This window comes from Eublepharis macularius, chromosome 2 (genome assembly GCF_028583425.1).
Source record: "Eublepharis macularius isolate TG4126 chromosome 2, MPM_Emac_v1.0, whole genome shotgun sequence".
NCBI classification, from domain to species: Eukaryota; Metazoa; Chordata; class Lepidosauria; order Squamata; family Eublepharidae; genus Eublepharis; species Eublepharis macularius.
Window position 1 is genome coordinate 17769967 of NC_072791.1, and position 19875 is coordinate 17789841.

The window sequence follows — 19875 nt, forward strand, 5'->3', positions numbered from 1 at the left end:
TGTCTTTTTGCAGTTGCAGGCCTCTAGACCCTTTCAGACTGCTGGGTGAAACATGCCCGTTGTTATTTCGGCATCGTTCTTCTCCCCCCTACCACAGCTCTTTCAGTTGCAGCTCCTTGATGACAAGCCAGACAGCCGAGAAATTTCATCCGTACGAACCCTCCCACCATCAAGTCACAAACACAGAACGTGCGAGGGATGTTGGGGGAACATCTCAACCCCTCTCCGCCCTCAAATGCCGGTGCCTCCTTGCGTCAGGCACATTCCTACATCACGAGAACCGCCAGCTTGGTTCGACATGCCCTCAAGTTTTGTTTTGCTTGGGCTGCAGCCCAGAAGCTACAGCTGCGGCTGCTGAGCCAGACAAGGAGCTGTAGTCGATAAAAATAAATATATCCATAAATAATAAGGCATTTTAAAACAGGCATCGTTTTGGGGAGACGCAGTGACGTTTCTTTATTTCAGCAAAGTCCCATTTGGAATCTGCTGGCTGCCGCTAATTCATTATTGATAACTAATCACACCGGCCCTTTTAGCCACATCATTGTTGGCTTCCGAGAACTGCCCGTGATCCGGGGCAGTGTTAGCCAATGGACAACAGGCGCGGCTGGCCTGGACCCCATGCTGTGGAGGGCCCTGACTGCTCACAGCCCCACCACCTGATGGAAGGGGGGAAAAGAAGGAAAACTTGCACTCGTTCTATCTGGGGCTCGGGCAGTCCAATTGCAGTAAATAGCCTTGTGCCCACCCTGTCCAGGACTTGGGAAGCTGGCATTTGATGCCAGCTCCCACTCTCCTCACATAGAGCAAAGATTCCCTTTGCTTGACCCCAGAAGGGAAGGCCAAGGTGTAACGGGAATACAGATTAGATCCCATTACGCCACAGCTGCACATATGTATTCTGGTGAACTGTGTATGACCTTAAATGTAGTTTTTTTAACAGGTTGTATAAGCACACAGATGTTCCTTGCAACCGAGTAGGCATTAAGTTGTCCTGAAGAGTGGTATAAAAATCAGTTGTTGTTGTTGTTAAAAGTCGTGGACAGTCGTAGATAAACGGTTCTTTCATTTCCAGAATGGGTCAAAGATGATTTGCTTGCTTTAACTTTTCCTATCATCTTCTAATGATTTATTCAATTATCTGTCACCTGGCCATGACATCACTTTTGGGCTAGGTAGCATGTCACAACTGAAAGTCTAATAATCAGCTAAATCTTAAATCAATCATATTTTGATACTTTCGTCACAGGTGAAAGATCTTAGATTCCTCAGTAGATAGCACACGTCAATTAGAATAAAATATGCCACCCAGATAAGTATTGAGGTTTTGCTGAAAGAAATCCCATGAAGATTTAGGTGATAAAAATCTATTTGTATGTGTGCTTATTGAAAATTCAATGCATTTCACAGTGTATCTGATTTTAAATCAATCTTAGATTTAATTGAGAGATGTTAGAATTAATACTTGTGCATATAACTGTTTCTCATTCGTACGCTTTATTTTAATAATCCTTTATATTCTGGTATCTTGCTTTATTTCAAAAAAGTTAGAGTTTATTTCAGTAAACTTTAAACTCTAATAGGAGTCTCTGTGTGCCTTGATGGGAAGAGTTAAACAAGGAGAACCCCTATAAATGATATGCACTAAGAGCAGAACTACAAGTGACAAAAGGCACAGGTTGGACACTTGTCAGCTTCCTTCAAGTTTTGATGGGAAATGTAGGCAGCTTGGCGGAATGTTGGACAAGTGACAGTTGAAAAGTCCATTGGACAGCAGTCGGAGAGCCAAGCTGCAAGACCAGGACGCCTACATTTCCCATCAAAACTTGAGGGAAGCTGACAAGTGTCCAACCTGTGCCTTTTGTCACTTGTAGTTCCACTCTAAGTAACGGGCTCTTCAAAGAGAGATCTCTGTTTTTAGGTCTCATATTTAAGGCATTCCCAGCTATTCAGAGCTGAGATATCAATCTCGACACTGATGGCTTGGGGAGCCTTAACAAGGCACGGATAAGCAAATGTGATTCTAGGGCCCCATCTGGACTTTTGCCCAGGGCCCCAGAATCACTAAGACTGCCTGCACCCGTGATTCTTCTCTCTTTCACACTGACACTACTATTTTTGCAAGCCACTATGATTTCCCACTTTACAGATGGGAAACAAAGCCAGTGAGCAGGAAGCTTGATTGAGGCCAAGTGTTCTGGGGTTCAGTCCCAAGGTTTCCAGACCCACACATGATGTTCTAGCCAGAAGGCTACAATTTAGACTTTTATAAATTATACAAAGGCCCAAAGCAAGCCAGGAGTAGTATATAACCATGGCCAGCTCAAGGCAACACCCTTCAATGTCCCTCCCTACTGTGCTAAATTGAAGCAGCCGAGGCCCCTTTCATTGCACAAAGCCCCTTATGCCTCAAGCTCTGCAGAGAGCTTTGAAGAAATGTGATCTTGCAAAACATGATGGGCAGCCAGGAAGGCAGGGAGGCTGCTGCTGCTGCATGCTCTCTGGCCATCCTATCCTCGGCAGATGCAGAAAGATCATTGTGAAACAGGAGTCCAGCAGCACCTCAAAGACTAATGATATTTTATCAGCTGATGCTGGAATAAGTTTTGTTAGTTATTCAGGTCCTATTGGAGTCCTTTTTAAATTTTGCTAAACAAACTGATACGGCCACTGCTCTGGAATTATCATCGTGATAAAAGATCATGTTACCCCAGGCACAGGGTGACCGAGCCACAGGATGGCCAAGCAACCCACTCCCCACAATGCAACCTTCTTGACAGTCCCTAAGTGACGGAAGAACAGCAGAGAAGGTGGGTATGGGAATGTATTCAGACTGGGGTCCAGTCCGACCTGCTGAGTTATATAGCTAATGCCCTTACAAGCAATTAATAAACATGGTTTTCAGTCAAGTGTCTCAAAAATCAGGGAACCTGGACTAGGGGAGAGGAGAACAGTAACAACAATAGAACTGTAACGGTGAGAGAGGAAACGGACGGCTGTTTCATTCATTAACGTTAGTCTGATCACAGACTCTCTTTTAAGGCTGGTCCCAGCGATCAGGTGAAGGCAACCCCCGTTTTTAGCCCTGGTGCTATTTCTCCTCCATCACCGTCCACATGTTGAGCAAGGAAAAGAGAACCCACCTCTGTCTTTCGGACTGGGTCAGTGCGGCTGCTAAACCTACCAGCTGTTTAGACAAATCAGCAGACAAAAGTCCAGCAGATTTGTTATTAATGATTCCACTGAATGGATGGGATTGTTTATAAATCTTTTCATAGATTTTTCTCAAATTCTCATTATGAATTGTTTTTGAATCTCTGGTATATCAATTTACTTTATAGGATACATTTAAATTCATGTTTTGTTTTAAGTGTGTTAGTATTTATTATCTATCCATAACTGTTTATCACAGGCTTCTAAATTGACAAGCGCAAGGTTGTTTATTATGACCAATGAAGATTGAAGCCATGATATTTATTCTTTGCAGTTACGTTGTGTTGTATACCACCAACTAGCTTCCGAATCCTTGTCTTCAAAATTATGTGCACAAGGTTGCTCACGACTGATGAAGATTTATACATCGAAACAGGAATTTAGCCGGCATCCGGTCTTTGTTGTCGTGGATCATCTGTAGCTTGTCAATTCTCTACAGTGTATGTTTAATTACACTACTTTTTTGTTGTTGCAAATTTTTAATTACAAATATGTTTTTCCTATTCGTGATTTTGTATTATATGAACCGTTATATTCGTCCTTATGTATTTTTTACAGACCTCTGGTACTTTAATTCTCTTTCTTTTTTGTTATTCCTGAGGTTCTTTCCACCTTTGTTTTTTAGACTAATCCAGGGGTGGGCAATTGTTTTGGCTCGGGGGCCACTTTGTGGGAGCGGAGGTTAGCGGAGGGCCGCACCTTTTAAAATGATTGCATTCATTAGTTAACTTTGCATTTCAGAAAAGGTATAAATTGTATCATAAAAATCAATAAATATAAATTAAATAAAATAGTGGTAGTTTTATTCAATTTATTTATTGTGCTAATTTCATATCATCTATAGCTGCAAGCACATTTAATTTTAGAATCAGTTTAATGAGACAAATGTACCCTATCACACTTTTCTACAATTTTTTTGAAATTAGGAGTGAGATTGCGCACGGTCGCGCATGGGAAGGAAATCTCTTCCCCTTGTGCCTCTCAATTCATTCCCTCAGTTCCTGTTTGCTGCAAACCACATTTGCCATCCTGTCTGAACTGGCAAACAACGGTTGGCACTCTTGCTCCAAATCCAGAACTGCAAATCCACATCTACATGTGCCTTAAAGTGTGCAAGCTCAAGGCTTGAGCTCAAGGTTGTAACTGACCTGTACAGAACAGCAGGCAAACGCAGGTCCCTAAAATACAGCTGAGTGAGGCTGGACAGCTGCTGCAGTCGTGTCAATTTTCGGCATTTATCCGCTGCGTGTTTTGCAACCTATATCTTCCCATCACGTTAAGTGGGAAACAGCAATGTAACCAAGGCTAACAGAATGCTACATAACATGAGAAAGACCCCTGAACCCCATTTATATCAATGAGTCACCATCACATTCTCGAATCCACCTCCCTCCAGTCTGGAACACGCAAGCCTCCAAGACCTACTTCTGTTAATGAAGATTTGCTATTCCCCCCTCCCTCCACTCATCTCACACATTTTTCTTAAAGAAGAATACTTACTGTTAAGAAAGGATGCCTAGAATTTTGTAAAACACGGTTTTCTGTCAAGGTATGTGCCACTTCATCCTGCAGCGAAACCCAACATATCATGAATAAACGACATAATGTTCTTTTTAAATTAAGACTTCTATCTGACGAAGAAAGCTTGACTCTCGAAAGCTCATACCTAGAAAATCTTAAAAATCTTAAAAAAGATATCATAGCACTGGAAAAAGTACAGAGAAGGGCAACTAAAATGATTAAAGGGTTGGAACACTTTCCCTATGAGAAAAGATTGAGGCGCTTGGGGCTCTTTAGCCTGGAGAAAAGACGACTGAGGGGAGACATGATAGAGGTTTACAAGATAATGCACGGGTTAGAGAAGGTAGAGAAAGATGTGTTTTTCTCCCTTTCTCACAATACAAGAACTCGTGGGCACTCTATGAAATTATTGAGCAGTCGGGTTAGAACAGATAGAAGAAAATACTACTTTACACAAAGGGTGATAAACACATGGAATTCGTTGCCACAGGAGGTGGTGGCAGCTACAAGCATTGCCAGCTTCAAGAGGGGACTGGACAAATATATGGAGCAGAGGTCCATTAGTGGCTATTAGCCACAGGAGATAGATGGTATTCTCTTTGTGGGGAGGTGGTGCTCTGTTGTCTTGGTGCTGGAAGGAAGGCAGTGGGAGGGCTTCTGGTGTCCTGGCCTCACTGACAGTCCTTTAGATGGCACTGGATTTCTAGCCACTGTGTGTGACAGAATGTTGGACTGGATGGGCCACTGGCCTGATCCAACATGGCTTTGCTTATGTTGCTTATGTTGTTGATTTTTAAAGTGCTGCTGGATTCGAACCATGCTGTTCTACTGCAGACTAACACAGCTACCCAGCTGAAAGATTTTTATTGTTTCCCACACTGGATACTAAAGATAACAACAAACTAACCCCAGGCAACTCCACCACTAGAGATGGGCATGAACCAAAATATGCACCGAAGTTTGTCACAAACTGGGCCGTTTTTTGTTTCACGAATCGGTGGTTCGTTGAAGGGTATTTCTAACAAACCGTACCAAACTATTACAATTTTTAGAGCAATTCGTTTGGTTTGTTTTCTGGTTCATCACTGAAGACAGCATGGCGTTGATCAATCAGTTTCCTAGGCAACGGGGGCGGGAATGGGCGTTCTTCAGACCTTCTGTAGCCCTGGAAGTGACGTTTTCACAAACCAAATGAACCAGTTCGTGAACCGGCTAATTTCATGCCGGTTTGTGGTTTGTGAAACATGACGAACCACGAACCACAACAAACCACCATTTTCCTGGTTCATGTTTGGCAGTTTGGCAGTTCAGACCCTCCTTAGAAGCCCATCTCTCTGCGCCCTGCCTGCAGACGTTTGGGATGTGGAACTAGAGATGGGCCTTTTTCAGTGACGGCACCTCACCTTTGAAAACCTTTGTCATCTCACCTTTGGCACCTACATTACTCTCTTTCAGGTGTCAAGCCAAGAATTTCTTGTCCCCCAAGGCTTTTATCCTGAGCAGTTCCATTCTTTTGAAGCTGTTTTTATGGTTTCCTTCCTGGCCCAAGGGTTGTTTTATGGGTATTATGTTAGGCTGCTGAATGTTGCATTATATATTTTTTTATCCTCTTAGATTTTTTAACAGCTTGTTTTAATATTGCTTATTCTTATGTTGCTGTTTTTATGATATGATAGCCTTGTTTTAATTCACCTTGAGGAGGTGTTTGGAGAGGTGGCCTAGAAAAGTTTTAAAGAAGTAAGTTTTGCATAACTATATGGCGCCCTTAAAGGTCAAAGTATGTCTTTGAAGAAAAAAACACATCTCAAAGACAGAAAGGATTTTAAAAAGAAATAATTTTTGTAAAAGCCCCAAGCGAAGAGAGAAAAACTATCAGGAGTTGAGCCCACAGGCAGAGTCCTGAACAAGTGACCTCTGTGTTTCAGGGGGGCATTCAATCGTTCTCCAGTTTGAGCCAAAGAAAGAAACTGCAGGAGATCAGCCACAGCATTAAGGAAAGCCTCTTGGCACCTATTGGTCTGAGTAGGTCAGGTGGTACTGCCTGACAGTCAATCTTGCTTGGTAGCCTAAACAACTAGAAGATACTGATCTTATTGGCTACCATTTGCCTTCCCCCTCTTCTCTGTTCCACCTCTTCCTGCTCAACAAGAACTGGAGCCAATAAAGAGGAAGCTGGATGTTCCATGTCCTACCTTTGCTACAATTACTTCCTTCTTCAGAATTTTCATTGCGTAATACCGTCCTGTCGCTTTCTCCTTCACCAGAATAACTTTCCCAAATGTGCCTTTCCCCAGCAGCTTAAGGTATTCGAATTCATTCATGGTCTGTTGAAGACAGCAGTTAAGGTTTGACTTTCAAAACTATATAAACGAGGGGAAATGACTGAGAGCTTGGAAATATCTTGAGCTCTTATAGATTACGGGGGCACCTTTCCCAGTGGTCTTCCAGAATACGCTCTGAAATAACAACAACATTCGATTTATATACCACCCTTCAGGACAACTTAACACCCACTCAGAGTGGTTTACAAAATGTGTTATTATTATTCTCACAACAATTATCCTGTGAGGTGGGTAGGGCTGAGAGAACACCAAGGAGCTGTGACTGACTCAAGGTCACCCAGCTGGCTTCAAGTGGAGGAGCGGGGAATCAAACCTGGCTTTCTAGATTAGAGTCCTGCTACTCTTAACCACTACACTCACTCGGTTTTGCAGACCAGCTTTGTAAGATGTTGCACAATGAATTAAACTTATTGAAAAGTCCAATTTTCACTCCAATCTTTGAAATTATTCTCGCAAACTCGTATTTAATTGTACTGCTTTTATTCCCCTGGTTTTTATGGTCTTGTTTTTACTGGTAGGCCTTCTCAAGCAGGACTCTGGAGGAGGCAACATATAAATAAATAAACACTGAAGGCGTACCCCAAACCAAATGTTTTCAGAATAAATTTTTTCCAAATTCAGAAGGAAGCATCTCTAAATTTCGACCGATGTTTTGTGAAAATCCAGTTGCCTAACAGAAAGTTTGCTGAGCGTTTATGACGCAGGAAACATTAGCAGGCTGCTTCTTCTTGGTTCAGCCCCTTCTCACATACTTAGCAGGGCTGTTGTACGGATTACAGAGGTAATGAATGTGAAGCACTTTGAATATTCAAAATCACACTTCGTCCCATACATTACCTCTGTAATCCTTGCAACAGCTCTGCTTGATCTGTGATAAGGGGCTTAATTGAGAGGAGCTTGGCTAAGCTTCCTCTTTCATAAATTCTCCACAAATTCTGCTGTTGTTCAACAGGTTTTACTTAATAAATGAGACCGGGAGATGGCATGGTATGATTACACAGCAGGTCTAGGGCCAGAAGGACTTGGGTTTAAACCCCAGTTAGCCACCAAGTCACTGGGTAACCTTGGGACAGTCACTCACTCGCTCTCTAATCTACCTCACAGGTATGTGTCTTAACACACATCTAAGACTTTACCACAGTTGCACATTGAGGCGGGGGCAGATCAACAGCAGTAATCAATGCCTTCGTTCAGACATTTGTGGTAGGGTATGAGCTTTTGTGAGTCACAGCTCACTTCTTCAGATACCAAGTAGTGAGCTGTGACTCACAAAAGCTCATACCCTACCACATATTTTGTTAGCCTTATAGGTGCTACTGGACTCTTGCTCTTTTCTACTGCCACGGACAAACACGGCTACCCATCTTCATCTATCATTCAGACATGCTCGCTTGCCAATATAGATCTTCACCGAAGAGCCCCTGATCAATTTCACAGATCACCCAGACTTCCCGAAATAATCTGTGGCTGATTCCACACACGTTGGATAATGCACTTCCAGTCCTCTTTAGAGATCATTTGGAACTGAATTTTTCGAGTGTGAAACAAAAAATCCACTTCAAAACAATAGCTAAAGTGCATTGAAAGTGCTTTATCCAACGTGTGCAGAATCAACCTGTGTCTCTCTCTTACATTTTTATCCCAACTTTCCTTCAACCAATTCCAGATGTCATACACAGTTCTCCCCTCCTCCAGTTTATCTTCCCAACAACCCTGTAAGATAAGTGATGGGAAGTGTGTGGTTGAGCCACAGATCACTCTGTGAAGCTTCATGGCAATGCAGAGGCCAGGATTCTCCAATCCTAGCCTGACACTAACCACTACACCAGCTCTCTGAAAACCACAAGCATAGCCTGTGAAGTCTCCAAGCTACCCCTCTTCCAGTAGTAGACTTAAATAGATCTGCTAATGACTGGGCATTTTTTAAAAATTCTACCGTCACACTTACCACTTTATGTTTTGGTTTTGTCATAGAAATTTCCATTTCTTCAGCACCTGAATTATCACTGGGGGAACCAGATCTGAAATCCATTATTTCTTCCTCTTGTTTCTTAAGGCTGTCTGCTACTGTTTGGATGGCTTTTGTCCATTCTTCTCTAAAAATAATAATAAAATAAAGCAGAAACATGCGTCACGCTCATTAGCCATGTACCACCTGCTCTGTCAGGGGCCGTCAATTACTTAGAACAAGGCACCTTATTAGTTAAGCCACGCTATTAGGCGCAGGTGACTTCGTGTGTTTCACAAACCAATATATGCTAGCCAGAAAATGAGGGAAAGACATATGCAAGCCTATTGCTTGTTTTCCCTCTCATGTTCTCAAGTGGCTTTTACAATAAAGGGGGGAAAACTTAAACAATTTAAAACCATAATAATGCAAAGAACTATAACAACTAAGACAGATGGTAGAAAAACTAACCAATTAAAACTCTTGTAATGGGGAGGGTGGCGCTGTTGCATTCTTTGCCCTATTTTTTCTATTTAAGTGGTTTAATTTTTTGCTCTGTCTGTTCACTATGTAGAACACTTTCTGTAGACCATTTTGAGCCTCCACGATTGGAGAGAGGTTTTTTTTAAATAAATACAAATCCAACGCAGTAGGAATGTAAAATTATTAAGTGATAACATCAGCCTCTTCTGCATGGTGAACTTTACATCTGGCTTTCTGTATATTCAATCCATGAGGATCAGATCAGCTTTATTCATCAGTTCTGGACCCGTACTGCTTCGATATTTTAATTCTACAATGTGAGGGAGTCGAACTGAAGCGGTGTTTGTTTTTTATTTCCGCACTAGAAAAATGCCCCGTTCCTGCTGTGGGCTTTGAGGACAGCTCAGTTTTGTTAGCTGATCCACTGAGATCGTCTCAGTTTCTTTAGCTGATCAGCTGAGGGCAGATCAGTTGATAGGCTGAGGACTGGTCAGTCTTCTCAGTTGATCACTGAGGAAACTTTTTGGGGGTCTCTTTTATGGCACCAATGTTGCAAGGTTGCTGTTTAAATGTTTAAAAATCCACCAAAAAAGAATGGACTAAAAAGTACAGGAAGCACAGGTGAAAACTTTAAAATATCATGCAAGATTCAGAGCTCTCTGTAGCTGCAAATGTATTGCAGCATTTTCCCTCCGGCAATTGCAATATCTTTTGCTTTCAGGCACCAACACTGCAATGTCGTTATTTCCTTCTTTTTTTTTAAATCAGGAAAAAAATGGGATTGGTTGCTGTTCAACCAATCAAGATGCAGGGGAATAAAGGGGAGGGCAAAAGGCAGGACCAGGGCCAGGCCTCACACTAAAGAAAGCATTCTGCTCTTCAAAAAAGCCCTGAGTTGACTTTGCTGGAAAAAAAAATCCTTGGAGCATGTGTGCAGGGAGAAAAGCTCCAGAAAAGCCAGGGAAAGATCGACTCCGTGGCTAGGGTTCCCAGTCCTCCGTGGGGGAAGGGGGAATCCCCCACTCCCACCCTCCACCCCTTGCTCCTGCTTACCTGGCCGGCAGGGGGGACGCTCCTCCCAGGGCGTGCTCCGGTGCGCTACAACGGCCCAATCCAAGCCAGAATTGGGCTGGATTTGGTGGGCTGCTGCGCAGCACAAGAGTGCTCCTGCAGTCCGTAGCAGCCGAACTCAGCCCCGAATCAGGCCTAATTTAGCCCCCTGCGGAGCACAGGAGTGCTCCTAGGGCAGCACGTGACCCACATGATGACGTCACTTCCTGGAAGTGACGTCATTGCACGCGCAAGGTGGGGGAGCCAAAAGGAAGGTGCTGGGGTCAGGGGACCTGGCAACCTTATCCATGGCAGATGCAGCCTTTCTCCATGCAGAAAGCAAAAAAAGTCTGGGAAGCAATTGGGAGACTGAATCGGAGTCATTGGACCATATATGGAGAACTCTGGAGAGAAATCAATGCAGTATGGGGCCAGACCTGATAAAAAAGCACCATGCAGAAAAGACCATGATAATGATTTACTTACCATTTATATATTTCTATAAACATTTAACAATAAACACCTCCCCCCATTATGGGCCAGAGAGACTGTTATGGAAAACCAGCTGAGAAACGATGAGATTCAGTATGATCCATGCCCTTCCCGCAGGTTGTTTCTAATTACTGTTTAAACGATAATATTTAATAGTTTAAACAGCAGCTTTTAAAAACAATATTTACATCCCTAACTAATATGAAGCACAGGAGTATAACCTCTGGAACTCCCTTTCAGAAATGTGGGAACCACAACGGGGGCGGGGGGGATGGGGACACACCCAATCCATGATCCGACCAATCCAAGAAAGACCAAATAAAGTCCAAGGCCTTGGATCTGAAGGATGCAGGGGAAATACATGGAAAAAGAAATTATCCAAGGAATTTAGGGCCCTGGGCACTGAAGTCTTTAAAAGGGGATAACCAGCCCCATCATCTGAAATTATTCCGAATATTTTTAAAGTATTTTAAAGGCTAACTTGGAGACAAGCATATACATTTCACACGTTACGTCGGCTTGAGGATAATTTAACACCCACCACAGGCCTGAATGAGTGTACAACGTACATATACATTCAAGTGTACACACAGAGGGTTGGATCTAAACTAACTTTCTAGGGATTTCTAGCTGAAGTCTGATTTTCCTGCCTCTTCTCTCCTGCAGAAGCCTTAAAGCACTCCCTCCGCCAAATTCTTTTCCTGAATCCACAGCTGGATTTCGGGGAGGGGGGCATTTCGGACTGCTGCAAGAGGGAGGAGATGAGAAAATCACACCCTGTGGGCAGAAATATTTGCACCCATGGAAATATTTGATCCAAGCCAGTGACTTGCTCCTTAAGCAGCCCCTTCTATGCCACCCACCCACCTCCTACTGACATCTACAAAAGTGAATTTCGCAGGAAATGAGACTCTTAAACAGTGCAATCCTAACCCGAGATATTCCAGTCTAAGCCCTCTGATTTCAGTCTGGCTTAGACTGGAGTAACTCTGTTTAGGATTGCACTGTAAAACCCACAACACCAGAGCAATTTTTTTTTTTTTTTAAAAAAAGCGAGCTTCGAGAAGGCGGCTCGCACTAATAACGCTGAACGTTTACATCTGCTTCCGCAAGTTGCTTTTGCATTCAAGTCGGAAGAGAACATACCTCTCCTCTGGAGTCTCCACATGAAATGTTCTTTCAATTACTGTGGTCCACTGGAGGCATCTGATGATGAATGTGTTTGGTTTGGGTTTCTCCGTCTTCATCAACTGGCACTCTAGCACAGATCGAGGGAGGAAAGTCACGGTATGTAAGCAGGTTTAAATAATCATTTGTCTTTATTCTTATCTCGCAAACTGTTGCGATTAATCAGGCATGGAAATCTCGGTAAGGAGCGCTTTTCAGAGAGCAGAGACGGACCTGGGCTGGCGAGCCAAGGGGAGCAGCTTAGGGCATGGGACCTTTTGTTCTAAATCAAGGACACTTCGGACACCTTCTTCTGATCTGGGGCCTGAACAAAACCCCACCGATCCTGCTCGTTTTCTGCAATCTACAAGTGCAGGTAAATGAAAGGACACAAGAGATCCACAGCTGGCCTCCCGACTTACTAAACAAACAAAATCCTTAAATTCTGCATGGGGTCTAAATCCTATCCGGAAGCTAAATTCTAAGGCATGTAGAGATTATGCAGAGCAGAGAAATCTGCATGATTTACACAGGTTGTTTTTGCTAGACTAGGGAGGAACACGGCTGTGCACTAAAGCTCCACTCCCCCCTCACCCTAATGCTTAGAAATCCTATTCTGTCACCCTTCCCCCAGTTTCTGATATTATGATGGGAATTTCCCAAACATTTTCAAGCACTTGCGCTTTCAAGAACTCGAAACGTGTTCACCAGGCATCCACCAGAGCCCGTGTTTTTTATACAGCAATCCCAATTCTATAGAACTGGATTCCCAAGGAGGTAAGGAGGTGCCCTCCTTAAAAGTTTCTGCAAAGTGACATTTTATTGGTTAGGGCTTTTGATGGAGTGTAGGCTGTAGGCCCCATGGCACAGAGTGGTAAGCTGCAGTACTGCAGTCCAAGCTCTGCTCACAACCTGAGTTCGACCCTGGCGGAAGCCAGGTTCAGGTAGCCGGCTCAAGGTTGACTCAGCCTTCCATCCTTCCAAGGTTGGTAAAATGAGTATCCAGTTTCCTGGGGGTAAAGTGTAGAGGACTGGGGAAGGAAATGGCAAACCACCCTGTAAAAAGTCTGCCAAGAAAATGTCGTGATGTGACATCCCCCCGTGGGTCAGTAATGGCTCGATGCTTGCACAGGGGACTACCTTTACCTTTAGGCATTGGCGGCGGGTGGGGGCAAGAAGGGTCTGTTTTAATTCTGGATTTAGAAGCTGCCATTAGCTAAGAAAGGAGAAGTTTAATCATTTTAAATAAATAAATAGAGACAGATGGACCAATGGTCATCTTCGGTTCAAAGGAATCTCATATACTTCATGCATTCAATCAGCATGCTCGACTAGGTGTCTTAGCACACAATACAGACAGACACATACAGAAGTCCCTAATAAATGGTAATAGCTAGAATAGACTCATTTTGATATCCACAGAGAGAAACTCACAAAACAGATGAGCAAACATATAATCCTCCATGTTGCCTCATATATTCACAGCGTTCTGATTCTAGTCGTAAACTAGAGAGTCTGGCACCAATAGCAGCACCCACTGCTAAGGAAATGGGGCAACCCATCAGCTGTTCTCTCACTATGGCGCGTGATTAACACCACATATCCCAATGCACAAGGGTCTGTCATCAATACAGACGGCTCCTTGGGAGGCTGAAATGCATGCTGGTGTACCATCCCTGTCATGGTCACATCCCACCATCTCCCAAATGTGTGCTATGCTTCTGCCTATCACTGGTGGCTAACAATGCAACAGCATCGTATCCCACTGCTGCCCTGGCACAACAGGTCGAGTGGGTTTGCAGTGCCAATCCCAACACCACACTTTATCAAAAAAACAAAGATCATAGCCCTTCTTCCTTGCGAGCGGACTCAGGGCAAGTAACAACATTAATAATATTAGCATAACAGGGGTCCCTGAGATCTCAACTAGATGCAATGAAAAACTCAAAGTTTGCACAGAAACTTGTCTTGCTCCCCCTTCTTCTTCCCCATAACAACGAGTGCTGCTGTGGGTGGTTTTCTGTATCGTATTTGCTCTTTTATGCTACCTACCGGTTTTATCTGTTTTTTATCTGTTTCTTATGTCTTTTTAAATGATGTGATCTGCTTTGAGTCTGCTTGCGGGGAGAGCGGACTACACATTCATTCATTCATTCATTCATTCATTCATTCATTCATTCAATCAATCAATCAATCAATAAAATTTGGTAACGGACTTCCGGTTTGGGATTCATGGAGGTCTAACGCAGCTCCATTTGTGGAGCTGACCGGATTGCCGTTTTAACCGGCCGGAGGGGTGAAAATAACCCGCGGCCGACTGCTCTCAGGCGGGGAGCAGGCAAAGAACGCTCAAGACCCTAGGGTGAGTTAGATCTCGGACGAGGGGGGGCTCTACACAAGGAGTCTCCCCCCCGATCCTTGAGGTCCCACCTTGCGACGGGTCGGCTATAATCTCTGCGGCAATTTTGGGGCCAATTCGGCTGGCATAAGACCTACATACCCAAGCTTCGATCGGGGAGGGAAGTCGAGAGGAGAATTTAAGATCGAAACAGCGATTACAACCCGAGAAAGCTGGAGAGAAGGTAAAGATCGCTATCTCTTGAAACGGGACAGATTGACAAAAACAGAGAGGAAAGAAAGTAGACTTTTAAACTGCAACAGACTAGAGAAAAGGAGGTGAAGACTCGGCAGGAGTTGTATTTTAAAAGAGACTAAGTTTAAAGAAGTTATTACAAAAATCGGACTATTGTTTTGAATACCTGTGGTTTTGGAGCTGTGGGAAAAAGGCACCATCGCGAGACCTGCTGTGGGAAGACGGGAAACAGGAAGTGCGTAACAACAATAGAGTGGCTGGAGGGAAGCGGCCCTTGCCAAAGGACAGGAAGTGGGGAATCGCCATCTTTGAAAGTGGAAGGGTCGTGGCTTCAGCGGAAGAGGAAGTAGGCCATCTTGGATTATAATAACATAGAGAAACCATAGAGAAAAGACGCCCGACATTTTGGATATAAAAAATTAATTTTGGCAAAGATTGGGACATTTAAAAAAAGGAAAATGTTTAATTATACGCCACGGAGCTGAGGAAGAGAGCAGATTCGTGGGAGCGAGCTAAAGCAAGCCCCACGATGTCGAAAAAAGAGTGGCAATCGGCAATAGAAAACTTGGACAAAAAACTTATAGACATGATGAAAGAACTTAAGGACACGAAATTGGAGCTTATTAAAGAGGTTAAGGAAGTTACACAGACAGTAAAGTCGGAGCTGTCAGAAGTGAAAAAAGGTGTGGAAACGATTAGCAGTGAATTACAAGGAACGCAGCAGAGAGTTAAAACAGTAGAAGACGCGATGGAGAATTTAATAGACACGCAACAAACAGAGATGAGGCTGGTGAAGGGGAGGATGTCAGTTGCAGAAACTAAACACATGGAGAAGCAGCTTCGTTTTCGTGGTCTGCCAGAAGTGGAAGGGAAGTCAGCGCAAGAACAGATGACTGAGGTGTTGGCTGATTACCTGGGGAAGGAGGAGGAGGAAATTGTGGCTATTCTAGATGTGGCGTATCGTGTGAACTCGAGAATTGCAACCCAGAGGAAACTATCAAGGGATGTGATTGTGCAGTTTACAACTAGAAATATGAAAGAGAGGATTGTGACCAAACAATTTCAAGATCCATTGGAGATTGATGGCAAGACGATTATTATAATGAAGGAACTGCCCAGATCAGTGTTATTGGACAGGAAAAAATATAGAGTGCTAATTCAGACTTTGAAGGACATGAATATCAGATACAGATGGGAGTTACCGGAAGGAGTGTCCTTTGAGTTTGGAGGGGCAAAAAAACGTATCAGATCTGAGCGGGAGATGGAGAGATTTATCAAGGACAATGAAAAAGACTTACCAACAAAACCATGAATATGGAGTGTAAAGTATTATCTTGGAATATAAATGGACTAAACTCACCGAATAAGAGAAAAAATATTTTTCATTGGCTACTAAAACAAAAATGTGATATTGTTTGTTTGCAGGAGACCCACATTAGAAAACAGGATGTAAAATATTTAAAATCTGGAAAATTGGGCAAAGAATTTGTAGCGGCTTCCAACAAGAAAAAAAGAGGAGTGGTGTTGTATATAAAAGAGGAGCTGCAGCCAAAATTTGTTATGAGAGATGTGGAAGCTAGATTTGTAGCAGTGGAATGTAATTGGAACTTAAAGAGAGTGTTGGTAGTCGGACTTTATGCACCTAACGGTGCAAAGGAAAGCTTCTTTGAGGACTTAAGGAAGCACCTAGACGATCTTGTATATGACCAGATAATTCTTGCTGGAGATTTCAATGGAGTGACAGATTTGGAATTAGACAAAAAGACTACAAAAGCACAAAAGAAAAGAGGACTATTGCCAAAGCTTTTTTTTGAGTTGATTCAACAAGAGACTCTCGAAGACGTATGGAGGAGAGAATATCCTAAAACCAAACAGTTTACTTTTTATTCTGCAAGGCATCTTACATTATCAAGAATTGATATGATCTGGGCCTCAAAGGACTTAGCGCTATGGACTAAGGAGGTAGAAATAATGCCGATGGTAGGCTCAGATCACAACCCAATTATGTGGAAATTTGGAAAAAGGAGAAAAAGGAAAGCCTGGAGAATAAATGAGGACCTGTTACAGGAAAGTGAGAATATGGAAACACTGAGAAGAGAGACTAAGTTTTTTATACAATACAACGTGAATAAAGAAGTACCAACCAGTAAAGTTTGGGACGCGTACAAGGCGGTTGTAAGGGGCATACTAATGGACTTAAATGGTAGAGCAAGGAAAAAGAAAGAGGAGAAAAGACAAGAGATTGAGGAGAAAATAAAGGCCAAAGAAGTACAGTTAAAAAAGAGACCAGGGAAAAAGAAAATACATCAGGAAATCAAAATTCTTCAAGAACAGTTAACAGCAATGAGTAACAAAGAATTGGAGTGGAACCTTAAAAGACTGAATCAAAAAGCTTTTGAGGGTGCTAATAAACCTGGGAAATATTTGGCATGGCAACTAAAGAAGAAAAGGGAAAAGAAAATAATAAATAAAATTTGTGATGAAAACAAAACGTATTTGGAGCAGACTACCATTAGCAGAGCCTTTTATAAATTTTACGCTAAGTTGTATAATAAAAAAGAAGTAAACAAAGAATCAATAGCATCATATTTGGAGAAAACCAAACTTCCAGAGATCTCGGAAGCTTGGAGAAATAAGTTGAACAGTGAAGTAACTGATGAGGAAATAAATATGGCAATATAATCCGCAAATCTAGGAAAGGCGCCAGGGCCAGATGGACTTACGGCTAAATTTTATAAGACAATGGCCAATGAACTGGCACCATTCCTAAAAGAGGTGATGAACGGAGTTTTTAGGGATCAAAGAATTCCAGACACTTGGAGCGAAGCGAATATATCATTGGTCCCAAAAGAGGGCCAAGATCTGACTAGCGTGAAAAATTATAGGCCTATATCACTACTCAATAATGACTATAAAATTTTTGCGAAGATATTGGCGGAGAGATTGAAGGGGTGGCTCTCGGAAGTCATAGAGGAGGAACAAGCAGGCTTTTTGCCAGACAGACAAATAAGAGACAACTTAAGGACAGTGATCAATGCTATTGAATACTACGACAAGCGTTGTGACAAAGAGGTTGGTTTCTTCTTTGTAGACGCTGAAAAAGCGTTTGACAATTTAAACTGGGATTTTATGTTTGCCACTATGGAAAAGCTACAACTGGGAGAAAGATTCGTCAGAGCAATCAAGGAAATCTATAGAGACCAGACTGCAGCAATTGTAGTGAATGATGAATTGACCAAAAAATTGACGATTAGTAAAGGAACAAGACAAGGTTGCCCGTTATCTCCATTGTTGTTCATTTTAGTATTGGAGATTCTGATGATACAAATTCGACAAGATGAGGAAATACGAGGAATAAAAATAAAGGACTACTCATATAAGGTCAGAGCATTTGCAGACGACATAATGTTAATTGTAGAAGACCCACTGGAGAACATGCCAAAAGTGATAGGCAAGATCAAGGAGTTTGGAGATTTGGCATGTTTCTTCATTAACAAAAAGAAGTCAAAGATATTATGCAAAAACATGACTAAGCAGAAACAACAATTGTTAATGGAAACAACGGATTGTGAAGTAACTAGTAAGGTGAAATACTTGGGAGTTGAGCTGACTGCAAAAAATATAGATTTGTTCAAGAATAATTATGAAAAATTATGGACTCAGATAGAGAGAGACTTGATCAAATGGAATAGATTGAACCTGTCATGGTTGGGCAGGATTGCAGCAGTTAAGATGAATGTGTTACCAAGAGTAATGTTTTTGTTACAGACAATACCAATCATCAGAGACTCTAAACAATTTGAAAAATGGCAGAGGAAAATATCAGATTTTGTTTGGGCAGGCAAGAAGCCTCGAGTGAAAGTAAAAGTTTTACAAGATGCAAAAGAGAGAGGCGGAATGCAACTGCCCAATCTGAGACTTTACCATGATGCAATCTGCCTAGTTTGGTTAAAAGAGTGGATGACATTAAAGAATAAGAAACTATTAGCCCTAGAGGGATATAAAAAAATTTTTGGATGGCACGCATACCTATGGCATGACAAAGTAAAGGTCAACTCGATGTTCCTGCATCATTTTGTAAGGAGAAGTCTATTTACAATCTGGAAGAAGTATAGAACTTACTTACAAGAAGGAACCCCCTTGTGGGTGGTTCCATATGAGGTGATAGATCCGAGAGCTGTGGATAATGAACAACAATGTTTAACGTATAAAGAAATAACTAAGATTGAAGTATCTAAACTTAGAATAAAGACGCAAGAGGAACTATCACCTAACTATGATTGGTTTCAGTATAGACAGATTAGAGACTTATACAACTCAGACTTTGCAAAAGGGGGCATACGAACAGAGAACTCGGAACTAGAGCAGACCCTTCTTAAAGAAGACAAGAAAAGAATATCCAAGGTATACCAAGTATTGCTGAAATGGTATACTGAGGATGAGATAGTTAAAACACAGATGGTGAAATGGGCTATAAATTTCAATAAAGAAATAACAATGGAGGCATGGGAATACTTGTGGAAAACTACAATGAAGACAACGACATGTATTAATATTAAAGAGAACATTTTCAAAATGATCTATCGTTGGTACATGACACCAAAGAAGATTGCGCTAGGGAATTTGAATACTTCTAATAAATGCTGGAAATGTAAGAAACATGAGGGCTCCCTCTATCATATGTGGTGGTCGTGTGAGGTAGCTAGGCAGTTCTGGGGGGAAATAATAAGAGAAATGAGTGAAATTTTACAGTTTCAAATAAATAAGAACCCAGAACTCCTGCTGCTAAACTTGGGAATGGAGGGAATTCCAGCCCATCATAGGACGTTGATTTTTTATATGACTGCAGCAGCTAGACTTTTGTATGCGCAGAAATGGAAAGTACAAGAAGTACCAACTATTGAAGATTGGATCTACAAATTGCTGTATATGGCTGAAATGGACAAGATGACAAGAAAACTGAGAGATCTGGACTCAGGGCAGTTCAACACAGACTGGGAGAAGCTGAAACAATACCTGGAGAAGAAATGGGAGGTGGGAGGAAAACTGTGGCAGTTTGAGAACTA

At 42.3% G+C, this 19875-nt stretch overlaps 1 protein-coding gene across 2 annotated transcripts in view; it reads right to left on the reverse strand.

The window, feature by feature from the left end:
* Nucleotides 1-19875, reverse strand: part of AKT1 (AKT serine/threonine kinase 1) — a 159571-nt gene that overhangs the window by 28622 nt on the left and 111074 nt on the right. For both annotated transcript variants that reach the window (XM_054970862.1, XM_054970863.1), the window contains exons 4-7: nt 12196-12307; nt 9025-9172; nt 6927-7058; nt 4714-4779 (exon numbers count right to left, since the gene is read on the reverse strand). In XM_054970862.1, the coding sequence (XP_054826837.1) occupies nt 4714-4779; nt 6927-7058; nt 9025-9172; nt 12196-12307 (458 nt within the window). The remainder of the gene's footprint in view (nt 1-4713; nt 4780-6926; nt 7059-9024; nt 9173-12195; nt 12308-19875) is intronic.